The sequence below is a fragment of the Castor canadensis genome, chromosome 1 (genome assembly GCF_047511655.1).
Source record: "Castor canadensis chromosome 1, mCasCan1.hap1v2, whole genome shotgun sequence".
In the NCBI taxonomy this organism is placed as follows: domain Eukaryota; kingdom Metazoa; phylum Chordata; class Mammalia; order Rodentia; family Castoridae; genus Castor; species Castor canadensis.
Window position 1 is genome coordinate 42,129,242 of NC_133386.1, and position 19,117 is coordinate 42,148,358.

At 33.9% G+C, this 19,117-nt stretch overlaps 1 protein-coding gene across 6 annotated transcripts in view; it reads left to right on the forward strand.

Annotated features, from left to right (window-relative positions):
• Tbc1d32 (TBC1 domain family member 32) overlaps nucleotides 1-19,117 on the forward strand; it is a 239,191-nt gene that overhangs the window by 159,384 nt on the left and 60,690 nt on the right. For all 6 annotated transcript variants that reach the window (XM_074075464.1, XM_074075472.1, XM_074075457.1 and 3 more), the window contains 3 exons: nucleotides 6,577-6,699; nucleotides 7,712-7,820; nucleotides 8,603-8,696. In XM_074075464.1, coding sequence (XP_073931565.1) covers nucleotides 6,577-6,699; nucleotides 7,712-7,820; nucleotides 8,603-8,696 — 326 coding nt within the window. The remainder of the gene's footprint in view (nucleotides 1-6,576; nucleotides 6,700-7,711; nucleotides 7,821-8,602; nucleotides 8,697-19,117) is intronic.

A 19,117-nucleotide genomic window follows, 5' to 3' on the forward strand; every position in this document is an offset into this window, starting at 1 on the left:
TGTTAAGTGGGAGTCCTAGGGAATTTCTCCTGCCTTTCTGCCTCTCTGAAGCCCTCCCACTCCATTATTACCATCTTTCTGGATCAAGCAGAAGATAAGAGTATTGGGTTGCTTGCCCTGGTAAACCTATCCAAGGCCCCTTCTCAGGCCACCAGTGCTGCCTCATCCATTTTTAAAACAAATGCCCTCATTCATAAACCCTTATACTCTTCAGAGTAAAACCCCTCCCTTTTCTTGAAGAAAAAAAAGGTGTGGGGGCAGTTTTTCTTCCTCTTATGACCTTAGTGGAAATACTTTTCCTGCTTGTGATTTTAGCCCAGATTGAGATAGATTTGTTTTTTTCAATCAAATTAAAGAGGCAACCTTCCTTTAACTTACTGAGACTTTTTTGGAAGACAGGGAATAGACAGGATGTTGCATCTTAAAATGCTTTTAAGCATCTCATCAGATGATTGTATGGTTCTTTTCTGTTGCATACTGATGTCGTGAATTACATCAGGACATACTTTAATATTAAGCTTTCCTTTTCTTCCTGGAATGATTTGTTATTAGTCACAGTATACTATTCTTTTAATTTACAATTAGATCAAGTTTGTTAAGCTGTACATTATTTGTAGTGTTTGTGAGATCTTAGAAGTCTTAGGTTATTTGTTGGTTTTGGGTTACTCAATGTCTAATGAAGAGAATTTGCTTCAGGCATATATTTACTCACCAATAGAGCTGCTCCAATTCCTCTTGGATCACTTAATTGTCCACTTCCTTGACAAGCCCATCTCCTTTCACATATCAAGCTTGAGATCCATTGATGGTCAGTTTCATCATCTGTTCAGTGATTTAACATCCTAAAGAAAACAAAAAGTTGACTGCCACAGTTTTATTGTTCAGTCTATATGTATTTGGTTGATAATGAATTGATCCTTCCTATTCTTAGAATTTAACACTTACTTCTTTCTTCCTTTCATGCCTTATATTCAGTTCACCAGAAAATCCCATCTTCTCTTAACATAATTTTAAATTGCTCTGTGCACTAGAGTTTGTCCTGACTTTTTGTTTGCGTGTTATTACTTTGCTGATTAAATTATGATAGCTTTGTTTTATATATATATATATTTGGCGATACTGGTGTTTGAAGTCAGGGCCTTGCATTTTGCTAGGCAGGTGTTCTACCAGTTCAGCCATAAAACTTACTCCTTTTTCTGCTTTACTTATTTTTCAGGTAAGGTCTGGGATGGGGCCAGTCTCCTACCTGTGCTATCCTCCTATCTCTTCCTCCTGCATAGATAGAATTACAGGCATGGGCCACCCCATCCAGCTTTCTGGTTGGGATAAATCTCAATAATTTTTTGCTTGGACTGGCCTTGAACATGATCCTCCAGATCTCGCTCTTGAATAGCTGGAGCTATAGGCATGAGCCATCTCGCCCAGCCCTCATATTGCTTAAAAACTGATAGCATCAGATAGCATCTGGTTTTGAATGTTTTTAAGTCTGAGAACAGTGATTTTATTTTCCTGTTCTTTTAGTGACTTGATCTTTTGGGCTTGAGATCCCATTTTAAAAAGTTTTAGAATTCATTAATAGTACAAGGGGGTTTCATATGAAAATTCCATATATGCATATATGCACACAGTGTGTTTTGAGCAAGTTTACCCCCTCTATTATATTCCCTTAACCCCTTTCTCCTTCCTGTCTTGTAAAAACAGTATTTGGTTTCTTTGTGTTATCTCCATACATATAAGTAACATACTTTAATTCTCCTCATCCTTCATTCCCTCTCATTTCCTCTCCCCCTTCTCATTGAACTCACCCTTCTACAATGTCCCCTTTGTGGTCAACTCCCATTATTATTGTTATTTTTATCATTTTAGACCTGGATCCCATATATGGGCAAAAATATGTAATATTTGGCTTTTTGAATTCGGTTAATTTCACTCATTATGGTAATTTCCACTTCTATCCATTTTCCTGAAAATGACATAATTTTAATCTTCTTCATATATATATATATATATATATATATATACCACATTTTCTTTATCCATTCATTGGTTGTTGGGTACCTAGCTGATTCCACAGCTTGGCTATTGTGCATAGTTGTTTTTGGTTGTTTTGTTTGTTTTTAAATCCACTAACTTTACCTCAGACTATACCTTGCTATTGAATTTGGGTTTAGTTTACCTTGGAACATACTGTATCTTTAACAACACACTTAGCGTTATGGTTGCTTTTTTCTTAGGAAGAAGTTCTTGACTGGTTTAAAAGTGTATCTGTTAGATTATTTCAGTTTTGTTTTGCAGAAATGAGTCATTTAAAACCTCCATATTCCTGTTTTATCTTTCATATTCTTCTTATTGGTCCCCTTGATCTCTTATTGTACTTTTCACATTCTGTTGTTCTTTATACTCTTTTCCAGTTAGGCTTAAATCTCTAGGAGAGTTCTTTCCCTATCCCTGCCAGTTCATGTTTTACATTTCTGGTTCTTTAAGTGTTTCTTCCTTTTGCACATACAGTTTTAGGTTGTGCAAAGATCTTAATGGAAACAATAGCTCTATTAAATGTTTTTTAAATTCATGAGAATTTATTGCTCATGATTTTACGTGTTTAATGGCAACTTTTTTATTTGAATATATATTATCTATATGCTTATTCTATTCTTTTCTTCCTTTTTTCATATAGCACTTTTGTGTGCATCTTTGTGTGGTATTTGTTTTTGGAGGTGTTTGAGTTTTGCTATCATCAACTATTTGTAAGAATCTCACGTTCAAGAGAAGCTAGGGCTTGTTTCTGATTAGCTAGAATTTTCCCCTGGGCCCAAGTTTATGTGCGTGTGTGTGTGTATGTGTGTGTGTTTGTGTGTGTGTGCATGTGTGTGTGTGCGTGTGCCTATGTGTGTGTGTTTGCCCCCTTTTCAGACTTTCCTCTCACTCCCCTCTACCTTTCTATGGAAGTAGTAGGTTTTCTGTTTTTTAATAATTGTCTTGTTAAACTAACCAATAATTAATAGCTGATTTTTGTTTGATTTCTTGTTCCACTCTGTTCTTTCTTTTTCTTCAGACAATATTGGGTCAAGGATCTCTTGTTGCTGTCTTGTGTATTCTGAATTCACTGTTTGGAACAGAGAATTAGGTTTTGTACCTTAGGTTAAACTTTTCATTTTTGAGAACTGTATATCATTTTCCTTTGTAGAAATTTATGTATTTTTGAGAACTTGGCTGTTTTTTCACATGAAGGACAGCCTTGGTATCCTTTCTTGATCTCTTTCCCTTCCCTAGCCCACTACTTCTGGCTGCTGTTTAGCTCATTTTGTGCTCAAATTTGTCTAAGAAATGTTATTCACTCATCTGTGATTTTGAGTTATTTCTAAGATTGGAAAGGCAATGCCAATTTATCCCATACTTTTCAAACTAAAAATCTTGGTATTCTTCATTTTGGTTTCATTTGTATTGTATCTAACAAAGATGACTTAACTTCTGTAAACTGCATATGAAACATTTCTCTCACTTGCTAGTATTTTCTTCCTTTGGTTTTATATGCATTTGTTATTGTAGCCAGGTTCTTGGTCATATTGAATTGCTATTTTTGACACGTAAAGGTCTCCATCAAACATTTTTTCTCTTTATTTACATATATACGCTTTGAATTGTTAAAATGTGCAGCTGTACAAAATCTAAAAAACATAATAGATTTTTTTAAAAAAGTAAACCATGATGTTTTTGCTAGTTTGAGATAAGATAGGGATAAACACAGGGAGTTTCCTTGTGTTGTTTCCATGCATGTATGTATTCCAACCCTAATTGTTCATCTCTTCTAGTCCTCTTCATTCCTCCCTAGTCTCCTTTCCATGATGTCCCCTGCCAGTTTTAGATTTCTATATTCATTCCTGTACAGTAAGCACATCAACTATCCTCAAGTTTTTGGTTTTCCTTTCTTTGCCCTATCCCTCCCATGTGTGACCTCCTCATAGTGTGACCCTCATCCTATAATATTGCTGCATTTGTTTTAGGTATATAATCTGCATATGAGGGAAAACTTGCAGCTTTTGGCCTTCTGAGCCTGACTAACTTCACTTAAGATGGTGTTCTCTATCTCCATCCATTTACCTGCAAATGACAAAATTTCATTCTTTTTTGTGGCTAAATAAAATTCCACTGTGTATAAATACCAAATTTTCTTAATCCATTTGTCAGTAGTGGACATCTTGGCTGTTTTCATAGCTTAGCTATTGTGAGTAGTGGTACAATAAACATGGGTGTGCAGGTGCCTTTGTAGTAACCTGACTCACATTCCTTTGTGTATATCCGTAGCAGTGGTATTGCTGGATCATATGGCAGATCTATTATTAGTTTTTTTGAGGAGCCCCAATATTGTTTTCTATAGTGGTTGTACTAGTTTATGTCACCAGCAGTGTGTGAGGGTTCTTTTTTCCCCACATTCTTGCCAACCTTTGTTGCTGGTGGTGGTTTTGATGATGGCTATTCTAACAGAAGTGAGGTGGAATCTTAGTGTGGTTTTGATTTTCATTTCCTTTATGGCCAGGGATGGTGAGCATTTTATTATGTGTTTTTTAGTCATTTGTACTTCTTCCTTTGAAAAGTCTCTGTTCAGTTCATTTGCCAATTTTTTTTATTGGTTCATTGATTTTTTGGCAGTTTCATTTTTTGAGCTCCCCTGTATATTCTGGTTATCAGTCCCTTGTCTGGAAAAAGCATAATAGTTTTAAACATTAGAAAAAGTAATGGATTGTTTAACAAATCTTTCATATACCCATCTGTCATCTTTATGAATTGTAGTATTTTGCCACTCTTGTTTCATCTGTCATCACCCTCCCCTTGAATTATTTTACTTAAGTACCTGATAGCAAATTTATGCTATTCTATTTTACCTATAAACAATGCAGTTTTCTGACAGATAAAGAGCTTCTTGAAAAAATGAACACAAACACACAAAAACCAAGACTACCATACAATTCTAATAAAATTAACATATCCTAATCTCACTTAGTACTTGTTCCACAGTTTCCTGTGTAATCCATAAGCGCCCCTTTACTATTTATTTGAATTAAGGTCAAAGCAACATATTCTGTTTGCTCAGATTTTTTTTTTTTATATTCTGTGGATTGAACGCAAGGCCTTGCACATGTTAGGCACAACCTACCACTGAACTACATGCCAGACCTTTAAAAAATACTTTTTTTGGGACAGAATCTCAGTAAGCTGCTAAGACTGGCCCTAAATCTGTGATCCTTCTGCTGTAGTCTCTTGAGTCGTTGGGATTGCAGATTTTTAAGTTTGTAATAGTTTACTTTCTCCTTTTTTTTTAAATACCATATTTTCCCCCAAAGATATAATACGTGATAATGTATAGGATTCTCGAGATTATGGATTTGGTTTACTATTTCCACTTCGTGATTATTTTAATACATTTCTGTAGTTATAATATTTCCTGTAAACTGGTAATGAGATGTCTAGAACTGATTAGATTCAGGATTAATTTTCTGGGCAGGAATCACTGAGTGTCTTTTTGCATCACAATAGCAGACATCTGATTGTGTCTCTTAATATTAGTACCATAAATTAGTGGGTTAGTGTTCTCAACTTGATGGGACAATTATAAATTTTTACACTTACATTTTACCTAGTGAATATTGTCTAGACTGGTAGTAAAATGATTATTCTAATATTCCTGATATATAGAGGTATGGCTCAAGTGGTAGAGTGCCTGCCTAGCAAGCACAAAGCCCTGAGTTCAAACACCAATAATTAAAAAATTAAAATGCATGATATATAAAATATGTAATGTATATATTTATGTATGCATGTATAAGTTAACATTTCTTGTGAAATTAATTGTTGAAAGAAAAGGCAATTTGTAGTTTTAATGGATTTGCTAATGTTTAGTGATGAATTTTTAAATTAAGTAGCAGTTGAGGAAAAATGCACTAGCATTCTTGTAGACTGTTTTTTGCTTTTTTTTTTTTTTTTTTTTTTTTGGTACTGGGTATAGAACACAGCCTCACACATTCTAGACAAGTGTTCTACCACTGAGGTACATCCCAGCCCATAGATTTTGATAAAATTTTAAAAATCTAGGTTAGAAGCTGTCCAATTGGCCTTTGGGAAAAAACTCAGAACAAGTTTTGAAAAGAAGATTACTGTTCAAATAGGAGGCAGAACAAGTCCTGCTTAGGAGGGTTGGTACCAGTGGGAGGGGGAGGATGTGGGAAGAAGGTGTAGGAGGGCTCCAATATTGTGTACACATATATGTAAATGGAAAAATAAGACCTTTTGTAACTATTCCAGGAATGGGAGGAGAGGGGATAAAGGAAAATAATGGAAGGGATGAATTCAACTATGATACATTATAAGAACTTTTGTAAATGTCACAGTATACCCCCAGCACAACAATAATAAAAAAAGATTTTGCTATTCAAAATGATTAAAATATTTCTGAGATTGCTGCATAATCTTTACTGTAAGATCAGTATCTCCATGAATAGGTACTACTTTGAGATCTCAAAAATGGTGTCCATACTTGTATGATAATTCATCATAAGATCTTTTCTTTTCCCCTTTATATAGATTATTAAGTGTGGTATGCTGTGATCTGGACAGTCTTCTCCTATTGGAGGCTCAGTATCAAATATCCAAAATGTTACTACATGCTCAAGAAGAAAATCTCTTAGAGATCTCCGAGAGCCACAGGTTGAAAAGCAAAAGGGGGGGAGGTGTGGTGTTAGAACATGATGATAACAGTTTGTTTGTTTGTTTGTTTTTTGGTACATGCTTTAAGAAAGTAGTTTTCTATAAAGTTTGTTTTCATATTATCTGACTTCAGTAGATTTAGATAACAGAGTAAAAAGCAATTCAAGCGTAAATATCACAGAAAGAATATGATACCTGTCTTTGGAGAGATCTTGCAGAAGACTACTTTCAACATTTGTTACTTTTGTCTTAGATTTTTTCCAGTTAAGCCCTAACTTTATGGCTTCATGAAATTATATCACCTTTAAATTAATACTGCATGTGTAAGATTACCCCATTGAATAAAATGTTTGATTCTGTATCCCTTGGAGAGGCACTGTTTTCTCCATTCTCTTAATTATGTTAGTTCATAAATTTTGATTGTTTGCAAAATGAGGTTTTGGTAATTTTTCCTATTAATAAATCACACTTACCATTACCTCAATTTGGATGACGTTTATTTAATATGCATTCAGTAGCCAGCATTGCTCATGTCTGTAATTTTAGAAAAGAACTGCGTGCTTCTATCCTAGCCAGGTCATGGAGGATTATAGAGTATATTAGTTGGTACTGAGCCTTGGTGTAGAAGAGAAGGTTTAACAGCTTCAAAAAGTGGAGGCTGCTCATAAGCAACATTTAGATTGTAATTTTAAGGCACTCTGTTTGGAATGTAAGAAAAACCTTGTCTAAAAGTGTATGCAAAATTCACTCTGGTATTTATACAGATTTTAATCTCAGTGATGTACAAAATCAAGTAAATATTCTGTAATCTCCTAATCTCATTATGTCAATTATATATCACTTATCTTCTCTTTAGCAAAGAAAGCTATAACATACCAAGCATTTTAAGTCATATATTGATAAATCTGTTTTCCATATTCTGGATTTCTTCTTTGCAATCTTGTGACTTGATTTAAAAATCAAATCACATCTAATTAAGGAGATGACAAAATTGATATATTTATTCTTTCAGGGACTTTATAATTGATGGCTTATCAGTAGAGAGAAATCATGTTCTTGTAAGAATAAATCTTATTGGTGGGCCATTGGAGCGGATTTTACCTCCAAGAATGATAGATAAGGTGAGTGAAATAAGAAGGAAGGAATATTTATCAGACATATTTTGAAGCAAGTAACTAACTCAAGTGATACTAAAAACAATACCTCCCCAATGTCTGTATCACTAAGTTGAACTTTTGGTTCTTAATAAACTTTTGAATGCAAGTAAGCACTTTCAAATTAAAATAGTGCCATTGTTGGCAATGGGTCATGAGTGCTAGCTTGTGTAACAGAGAATGTTCTTGTTTTGTTAAAAAGGTGTCATTCTTTCTGTGTTTCTTTTAATATTCTTTGATGTCTTTTTCTTTCATGATTCTTTTTATTAAATGATTAGACTTTGTGTATTTTTTTTGCAATCTAGAGTATCTATCTTTCCATCAATATGCATAGGATGGGTTTCTCATAGTGATTTTGTTAAGAGCTTTTTTTTGCTTTAACTATTACTCTGGGAAAGGTAAGATAGAAATGATTGACAATGCAAGGAAGACAGTTTGGAGAAGAAAATATAGGTTTCTTTTGAAGATTGTATCTTTCCTTTTATTAAAAAAAGCAAAGCCATCATTATCAATCTTAATCACAAGAACACATTACCATATGTCTATCTGCAATCCTTATTTCATGTTTCTGTTACATTTTAATTATCAACTTATGGAATAGTGAATTATAGTATCAAAAAGTTTTTGGTTATTTGGGCCAAAACTCTGGAAGTTATGTGTGAAAAAGCCAGTTTAATGGTATTTCAGAGAGCTTTAAAATTCAGCATTTTCAATAACTTTCTAAAGTCATCCGAATGCTGCTCTTTTAGGGTGACGATTCGTATTCTTGGCCAATGTTTTCATCATATCCTTTGCCGCACCGCTATCTGTCAGAAGTTGCCAGAAATGTTGATGTAAAGCAAGGTAAAATATTTACCTTCATATTCCATATTATTTTTAATACTTTTCTTGTAATTTGAGAAAAAGAGAATATATTAAGGAAATAAGTATTGATTTCCATTCAGCATATATAAATGGATACATTTATGCCTATTCATAATTTTAAAATTTATCTGCTGTTTCTTACTTAATATTTGTATAAGGTCAAATAACCTTTTTTGGCTAAGATGACAGATTTGTAGTAACAACCATTTGTTTTACAAAAGAAATTATTGGTTTTTGATTTGTTGAATTGTTGGTATGTAGAACATATCTAGAATTTATTCAACAGAGTAATAAGTTTTAGTAACTGCTCTGTGCCATGTGCAAATCCTATTTACATAAGACTGGAAATACAATGAGAAGCTCAGCACTCACTTTTGTGGGGGTGAAGCAATTGGTAATTGTGTAGTAGTATAGGGTAACAGGAGCTAAGTAACAAACTGTGGCCTGCTAGAATAGTATAAAAGCAGGATACTCTTCCAAAGATAACTATGAATAACAGGAGACATGAATCTTAATTATGTATTTTCTGGGCAATAGAACATATTTTGGTAGAGGAAGTAACAGGGGTTGAAGAAGAAAACTGTATTTAGAGAACTGTGAATAGTTAAAGGCCATGAGATTTGGATTGTGATAGCAACTGAAAGAAGAAGGTAAGACTAAGCATGGGAGCCACATCTAGCCGTAAGACAAGACTCTATCCTATTCTAAGATGAAAGATGAAGATTCATGATCAATATACTCATTAATTTGAAACATTAATTCTTAAATCAATATGTTCTTCATTATTATGCTGTCACATTGGAAAGAAAAAATATGTAAAGATTTATTCCTCATTTTCAAGAAAAGGTCCTGAGATAATACCATTGTTACTGTTTTCCCTCTTACTCACATCTTTCAAAAATCCCAAACCATTTTTAAGCTTTTAATCTCATTTTTTCTTATTATATTTTCATTATTTTTATTAGGATACTCATGCTATGTCATTTTTGTTTTAGGTTTCAATATTTGTCGATCTATTCACCCATTTAATTTAGCATGTGTTTCTTGAGTACTGAGTATCAGGTGCTTTACCAGGAATATGGAATATCATGATAGATGAGTTGGCCTGTTCTTTCTCAGTGCCTTAACCCTTTTCTTGGTGTTTTCTCCCTGGTATAATACATTTATCTTTGCCATGTTTTACTTGGAAATAAATATTTCTGTAATGTTTTTTGATTATCAGATTCATTATCAATTTTATTATGGGACTACTATCATTGATAATTTGTTTCTTCAAAATACTTTGGTAAATTGAACAAGGGAGACAGAAATTGAAAAGTAAGATTTAAATGGTTATTTTCTTGAGAAGAAAAACATTATAAAGTCTTAGGAATCAGTACTTCCTTGATAAATGAATTAGAAAAGAGTTGTAATTGTTTCCTGTCTGATAACTGCCAGGTGGTCATGTGTTGTGTCTCCAGGTCCATTTGCTTTCCCATCCTCTTAGATGAGTATTTTTAAGACTATTTTTCTCCTCAGATCTTCCTCTCATTTCCCAGGCTTCCTTAGGTAATAGCTATATTTCTCTTTTTACTGAAGAAACAGAAAGAGTAGAGAGCTTCCATGTGATACACATATCAACTCCTTTGATTGTATCCATGCCTGTTTAAATTTTTTGTTATGACCGTGAATGAATTGCCAATGCTACTTGCAAAGGCCAGATTTTGCCATCGTCTTTCTTCTCAAACATGTTGCATCATAACAGTTCTTCCTTTTTTGGGTCTTCATCCTGTGAACCTACAATGCAGTTTTTGTACTCACCAGCCTCTATAAAATTGCATGAGCCCGTTCTTTGTAATAAATCATACACACACACACATATATATATGTATATCCTGTTGGTCTGTTTCTCTGGAAAATCCTAATGCAGATGACCTTCAGCATTTACAGTATAGTTTGATGGCATCCATCCTTACTTTACAGCAGTCTTTAGCTAGCATTGTCTTACTTTGTATCTTACTATCTAGGTTGGTATTCCTTATAAGGCTTTAACTTTATATTTTCTATCTCTAGCTACAGCACTACAGCACTGAAACCTATATATGCTACTCCTAACTGTGTATCATTTGTTAGCTACACTGGAGCATACAGTCATAAAATGTCACTTTTCACCCAACTTAAACAGACCACTAACTGGACTGTTGTTTTGGAAGTCTCTCCACCCGGTTTTCCTTGACCAGGGACTTATGTATTGTTATCTCTAATCTCCTGGATGAGCTTGATTTTTACACTGAAAGTTCTTAAAATTAATTTTTAATTGACAGATTAATATTGCATGTATTTGCTGCGTACATGTTTGAAATATGTATATGTGTGGAATTGCTAACTCGAGCTAAGTAACGTGTGCATTACCTCATATGCTGGTCATTGTTTTGTGGCGAGAACACTTCAAATTGCTCTGATAGCTCTTTTCAAGTCTACTGTATGTTGTTACTAGCTTTACTCAGCAGGTTGTACAAGTAGATCTCTTGAACTTCTTTGTCCTAACTGAGATTTTATATCCTTTGATCAACATTTCCCCCCACTCACTGGTAGCCACTGTTTTACACTCTACTTGTTTGAGTTCAGGGTTTTTAGATTCCACAGATGATATCATATGATTCCCCATTTGTTTTTTCCTGGCTTATTTTACTTACCATATAGTCCTACAAGTTCATCCATATTGTCACAAATGACATGACTTTCTTCTTTTTTAAGGCTGAACTCCCTTTTTGTTTTTCTGTTTGTTTTTATTTTACTTTGTTCTGTGTTTTTTTTTGAGGGGAGTCTCTACTGGATCTTGTCCATAAGCCAACAGCATGTTAGCTGTTCATTCTTTCGTGTTTAAGTACCTTCTCTTGAACCCACTTACATCCAATGCGATCCTATTTCTGTCCATTTTACTGCAAAATTTTTTAAAAGAGCTGAGCTGTCTGCCCCTGGTATTCCAGTTATTCATTTTCCAATTCTGTCAAATCTACTTGCAGGCTAATCAGACTTTTACCATAATTCTCCAGCAGCATTAAATCCACCAGTCGTATCTCCATCCTTATTCCAGAAGACCTTGCAGCATCACTTCACACAGTTAATTTTGCCCTCTTCTTTTGAAGTACTTTCTTCACTTGTCTTCTAGGAAATACACTTGTTTTTTCTCCTGCATTTATGATAAATTTTTCTTTGTGTCCTTTGTTGGATCTTTCACATCTCTCCAACTCTTAAACTTTGGAGTGCCCAGAGCTCAGTTTTTAGCTGTCTTCATTTTTTACTACCTGGATTGCTTTTAGAGAATCTCAGCTGTCCTTATCACTAAAATACTACCTGATATGCTGATGGCTCTTAGATTGATATCTCTGACTTTTATCTCTACTTAAATTATTGGCTTATATATATTTACTTAATATCTCTGTTGGAGAAAGGTTAATAAGCATATGAAACTTAACATGACTGAGATAAACTGTAACACTCCTTCAAAATCTGCTCCTCTGACATTCTTCCCCATTTCAGAAATGGCAGCTTTGTATTTTGGTTCTTCAAGCAATAAACTGGAAGGCAGTTTTAGATTTTTTGCTTTCTTCATACCCAACAAGTAATCTCTCAGCAAATCCTCTTGATTCTGCAAATCTAAAATAAAACCACTTTTGCTCATCCTCTTATCACTCTAATCTCTCACCTATTATGGTATCTTACAGTGTTCAGTCTGTTCTCAACACAGTAGCCAGAATGATGCTTTTGAAAAGCAGGCTGGGTATTATTCTTCCAATGGCTTTCTTGTACCTGTAAGGCTCTAGAGTTTTTTGACATCTTTCCTGGCATGTTTCGCCTTAGAGAGTATAAAACCATTTCAAGCCTTATTTAGTTCCTCATTTTCCTATCATTTCCCCACAAGTTAAAAACTCATATTGTCTTTTTGTTTGTCCATAACACATAAATGTTTGAAGAGGAAATTATTCACAATTTAGCAGTGGGACTTGATACCCCTAAGAATTGTGGTCCTGGCTTTGTTGTGGTTTTCATTAAGGACCAAGAGGATAAGCTAGACATTAGTGACTAGCCTTGGCGATGCTCCAGGAAGAGATTTTAATAGAGATTTGCCCAATTTATAGTAATTTGATCTCATTCTGATAGTGCTGACGTCTGTGTCACTGTCATAGACTCTTGTAGGATGGCAGTAAATAGGATAGAGTGTCAGAACCATATCTTGCTTTCATTGGGGCTTAAGAGTACAATGATGGCATCTTCATGGACTCAATGAGAAAAATAGAGTGAAATGTGTTTTCTAAGAGGTGTAAGGCTAAATAACAAGCAGTGTGGCTAAATACATGTAAATAAACTAATTACTCCTTATGCACTTTATAAAGTATTACACGTAAGCTAGTAATACTTCGAGACATGAAAGTTTAACAGCAAGAGTCATGTGCTGTCCATTTTGCCTTTTGATTCAGAAGTAATGATTCACTCAACTGACATGTTATTTTAGTCATCACTTCTACTGTAAAATTTGGGGATATTGTTTCATTCTTATAGAAAAAAATCACTTCAGTTTTGTGTATATGGTAACATTTTTGTCACTTGTTCCCCAGCTTTTAGATTTATCCTGGTTGCTACATTTAGCAACTCCTCATCTGTGAAATTTTCTGTTGTTAGCAATTAGGTGATTCATCTTTATATATAAATAACAATCTGGAGATGTCATCTGATTTGGTTATTTTTCTTTGTGATATTTTCAGTATTACCATATTAAAATGTAAGGGGCTCTTTAAAAACTATTGGTTAATATTTTCTCTGTGTATATATGCACATTTTCTGTGTGTATATGAACACATCCTTAGGGCATGATGTGTAAAACTTTATTCCGTATGGTAGAAATAATTCATGCTTAGAGTATAATTTCTCCGTTACCTGAAAGTTTAGACAAGTAGGGTGACATGTCCTAGTGTAGTATTTTATATTATTACCTTTCCAGAAGACAAAAAAGTTGAGGAGAGTGAGAGAAAAATGAGAGTTTTACAATGGTCAAAAAATAAGTACCTGTTACCATGTTAGGAGCTCTTAATGTGAACTACTAGAGGTTGATACATAGTGCCTTTCATATTTGACACAAGATGGTTATGATATAGCAATCTGACATGTTTTGTTTATTTTTGTTTTTCTGAACTAAATGTAGGTCCCCCAGGAGTTATTATAATCCATTGGCCAGTTCATGCTATTATGTTCTATTTTGGTGTGTTCAGAATGTAGACTTCTTTCTTATAGGAAGAGGAGAAATATAGAATATCATATTAAGAATTAAAAATGGCCCAAGAAGCCAGGCACCAGTGCCTCAAGCCTGTAATCCTAGCTGCTTAGGAGACTGAGATCAGGAGGATCGCAGTTCCAAGCCAGCCTTAGCAAAAAAGTTTGCAAGGCCCTATCTCAATAAAAAAGAAGCTTGGCATGGTGGCCTGTCATTTCTGTGGGAAGCATAAAAACAGAAGGATCTTGGTTCAGGCCAGCCTGGGCAAAAAGTGAGACCCTATCTCCAAAATAACCAAGGCAACAAGGGCTTGGAGGCATGGTGCAAATGGTAAAGTACCTACCTAACAAGAACAAAGCCCTGAGTTCAAACTCCAGTACTGCCAAAAAGAAAAAAAAAGACCTGAGGAATTACATTGCATGCTTTAGTTGTTAGAAATATTAGAAATATATTTCAAAAGATGAGAAATTTGCTTTTTATTTCCCTATCTAGCACCCTTTATTTATTTTATTTTTTTAAATTGCTTTTATCATGTTTATTCAGGCTGACATAAGCAATCTAAATCACATTTTATATACCTATATACCTTACTTGTTGGACTTTCTATGATTTTGGTTTTTTTGGCAGTACTGTGATTTGAACTCAGGGCCTACACCTTGAATACTCCATTAGCCCTTTTTTGTGATGGATTCTTTTGAGGTAGGGTCTTGTGCACTATTTGCTTGGACTGGCTTTGAAAGTTGGTCCTCCTGATTTCTGCCTCCTGAGTAACTAGGATTACAGGTGTGAGCCACTTGGCATCTGGCTGGACTTTCTATTAATTGAGAATCCGTTTTGATGTGCCTTTATTCAGTTGAGGCATTTATTTAAAAAGTAAGTTTTTCCTTCCTCCCTCCCTCCCTCCAACTTGGCATTAATTACTTTTCTTTGATATTAGAAGATTGTTGAAAGCTTTAAATATATTAGTAACTTCTGATTGAAGAGGATTTCTGTGTGATCCCAGTAGCTTCTCAGTGGTCTCTTTATTCCAGTATATTCCTCCACAGGCTTTGAAGGAAGTTTACCTCCTTGGAGCTGTCTGAGAAGCAGACAGAGTGTTAACTAATGCAAGTCACCTATATGAACAAATGTGTTGCCTCCCCTTTCTTTTACAGCTCTTTGTCCTTCATCTCATACCTTCCATAGTAATTTTCCTACATGTTTCACTTTTTAATAAGGTCTTCATTAGAATATCATTCTGAGTGAGGTTAGCCAGACTCAGAAGACCAAAAATCGTATGTTCTCCCTCATATGTGGTCTTCAGATCTTGGGCAAATACAGCAATGTTGTAGGACTTCGGTTACATGACAAGGAAGAACATATATGGGAGGTATGGGGTTAGATAGAAAACCCAAAACATGAAAGCATTTGATGTCCCCACTCCAGAGGAATTAATACAGAAACCTTAAAGCGACAGAGGTCAACACGAGAAGGGGATCAGGAACCAGTGTAAAGATTAGTTAGAGATGAATCAACCTGGGCTGTAACACATTTGTACATGAAAGCAATGCTAGGAAACTGTCTGTATAGCTGTTCTTATCTCAACTAGCAGAAATGCTGTGTCTTTCTTATTATTGCTTATTTCTACTCTTCAACAGAACTGGAGAAAAGTGCAGAACAGGTTCTGCCTGGAAGGGAGGGAGAGGGTAGGGGTGGGGGCAGAAGGGAGAAATGACCCAAACAATATATGCACATGTGAATAAATGAATCAAAAAAGATATAATTAATAAACCATACAATTCACCCATTTAAAGTTTTCAACTCAGTAGTTTTTATTCATAGATATGTTCAGCCATCACTTCAGATAATTTTAGAATATTTTCATCACCTCAGACAAGCTGTGTACCCCCTCTTCCTTCTCTCATCCGGCCCTACCCATAAAACCACTAATCTATTGTTTGTCTTCAGAGATTTTTCTGGACTGAACTTTCAGTTGAATGGAATCATACACCATATGGTATTTTTGTCATTTCTTCTTTCACTTAAGATTTTCAATATTTATCAATAAGATTCATTCATGTTGTAACTTATATCACTACTTAATTACTTGCTATTATTCAATAATATTTCATTGTATGGATATGTCACTATCTGTTTATACATTTGTCTGCTAATCTGACATTTGGATTATTTACACCTTTTGTGTATTATGAATAATGCTGCTGTAAACATCCGTGAGTGAGCTTTGGTATGATCATATGTTTTCATTTCTCTTCAATACCTAGGATTATTTGGAGTTGCTGGATTATATGTTAACTTTCTGTTTAATCATTTGAGGAACTGCCTCAAACTGTTTTCCAAAGCAGCCTCACCATCTCATAATCACGCCAAAAGAATATAATAGTTCTGATTTCTCTGCATTAATATTGATACTTTTTGTGATATAACTTTTTGATCTAGTTATTCTAGTAGATGTGAAGTAGTGGTATCTTATGGTTTTGATTTCATTTTTCCTTATTACTAATGATGTTGAACATCTTTTTACGTGCTTGTTGGTCATCTGATATTTTTCTTGGAGAAATGACTATTTTGATCTTTTGCCTATTTTTAAATTGGTTATCTATCATTTAATTTGTTATTGGTTACTCTGTATACTTTTTTATTATTGAGTATTATTCATATTTGTAAGAGTAGTTAATTTATTCTAGATACAAATCCCTTACCAAGTGTGTATTTTGCTAGCTTATTTCACTTCTTAATCTCTTAAACTACATTAAATTTATGCCCATGTGCCTTCACTTTTGATATTCCTTTTCCCTTGAAAGTAATTCCTACTCTTCTTATGGATAGTGCCTTCTCAACCTTGTCTAAATGTCACTTCTTCAGAGATGCTATCTTCAGCTCATCTAAAATATAATTTTTCCTTTGCTTCTCTCTCTCTCTCCACTTGTTTCTTTCTCTAACAACACTCATACCTTCAGTGAGCTTAAGTATTTTTTGTAGTTACTTCTCCCCTAAAATGTAACCTCTATGAGGCAAAGGTATTATGTGCCTTTGGAAGTATTACGTTTTGACTCATAAATGTCCCCAAAAGCTCATGTGTTGAAGACTTGCTGTCCAGCTGATGGTGCTATTGGGAGGTGGTGGATGTTTTAGGAGGTGGGACCTAGCCAGAGGAAGTTCTCCCTTTTGAGGGGAGATGGCAGTGTGTTCTTAGATAGATTATATTTGGACCTTGTGCCCTTCCTCTTTCTTTTCTTTCTGTCCATCATCGTGTGAGCAGTTTTTCTCTAAGACACACTTCTGCAATGATGTTTGTCCTTGCCACAGTCCCAAAGCAGTCAAGCAGCCATACACTATAACCTCTGAATGCGTGGGCCAAAGTCAGTCTTTCCTCTTTTTAAGGTGTTTATCTCAGATATTTTATCAAGTCACAAAAACTAAGTAACACAGATGTGTGCAATACATAAATATTTATTGAATAACTGGATGGATCAGCAATGAGTTTCTTCCTTTTATTTTTCCTACTATCCAACCCTGCCTTCCAGACCTTTGTCACTGGACATTGGAAATTATTTCCAGGCTAATCTAAAATAATCTAGAAATTCTTCCTCTTACCTAGAATAACCTCTTATCTGACTCAGTTTCTACAGTATGCATAGTTTTACAGTTAGAAAGCTTCTTGCATTAGACTTCTATATATATATTGTTTGTGAATTAGGCACCTTTATTATAGTTATTTTTATTATTTACAAAGATATACTTTATGTTTTTATGACACATAAATGGTATTCATTGTTAGCATTATATCCATATTTTCACAATTGAAAAAATTAGTAAAATGCACAGCTTTTCATTCTGTGATCACTTCACATTTAGTCTTTTATAGCCTCAGTGTCTTACTTTACTGCTTCTTCTATCACATTTGTACTTATCTGATAGAAACATTTTCTTTCTAGTATTATATAGAAGACTTAAGTTCCATAATGACAATCATTCTCTTCAATGTAATGCACCAAATAATGTTAAAATCCTTATAGTTAAGTTGTTCAGATATCTTTAGTTGGATATTTTAGATGACATTTTTCCTATACAAAATAATCAATTTAAAATTCATGATATGTAAAATATAATGTTCTTCTTTGATGTCTCTTACTTATTTTTACCTAACATGAAGTAGTTTTTGTTTTTACAAATTAAATAGACAATAGAATATCACACAAAATTGGAGAAAATTATTGTTGAAACTTTTTCTCCAGTTTATAGAATTTCACAACTGAATGAATTCAATATAAAATATCTTGAATATTAGGTTCTACGTATTAATCAAATGTTTATAAGAACAATACTCTGTTCTCAGGTGTAAGTACCATGAATCCAAGTTACTGTGTTACATGTGTGGTATTTGTGTAGGTTTGACACTTTCTAAACATAACAAATGAAAATACACATAGGCAGTGTTAATGTATTCATATATTGAGGAATGCAAAAAGCTTTTATGAATATTTTTATTAGGGTATATTAATTGCACACTGGATTTCATTATGGCATTTTTATACATATATAGGAAAGCTATTATGTCAAATTTAGTTTGAACATTTTATAATTGCAAGACACTGTCAATAGAATAACTAGATACCATTGCAATGTATTTTGGTCAATATGAAAACAGATATTAATAGATAAAACTTCTAAATAAGAGATGGAGCCAAAGAATAAAAGTATTATATTATCTTTGGAGCTAAAGAGTGTTCAGTGAATAAATAACAGAATACATGCATTTTATGGCTGTATTCACAGGATGCCAACATATTTTTCTTAGATCATGGCTACATGAAAATATGCTATTGTTTTTGATTTTTTATATGAAAATGTATGGGAATTTATCCTTAGAAACCACTGATACTTGTTATTTCATCATTAGAACAATATCTCTGATTTAACAAGATATTTTGCATTAATAAGTTTTGGTTAATAAATTTTCATGTCCTTATGGGGTTTAACTCTCGAATTCATTGTTGCAGATTTTCACTGTTGCTTTCTACCTTTTCCAAAATTAAGTCTTCATCTATGTACCTGATGAATTACCTTATTTCCTTTTTAATTTACAAATGAATGACTATCCACTGAACAATTCTAATTGTATTGATTCAAATTGGAATACTACTTA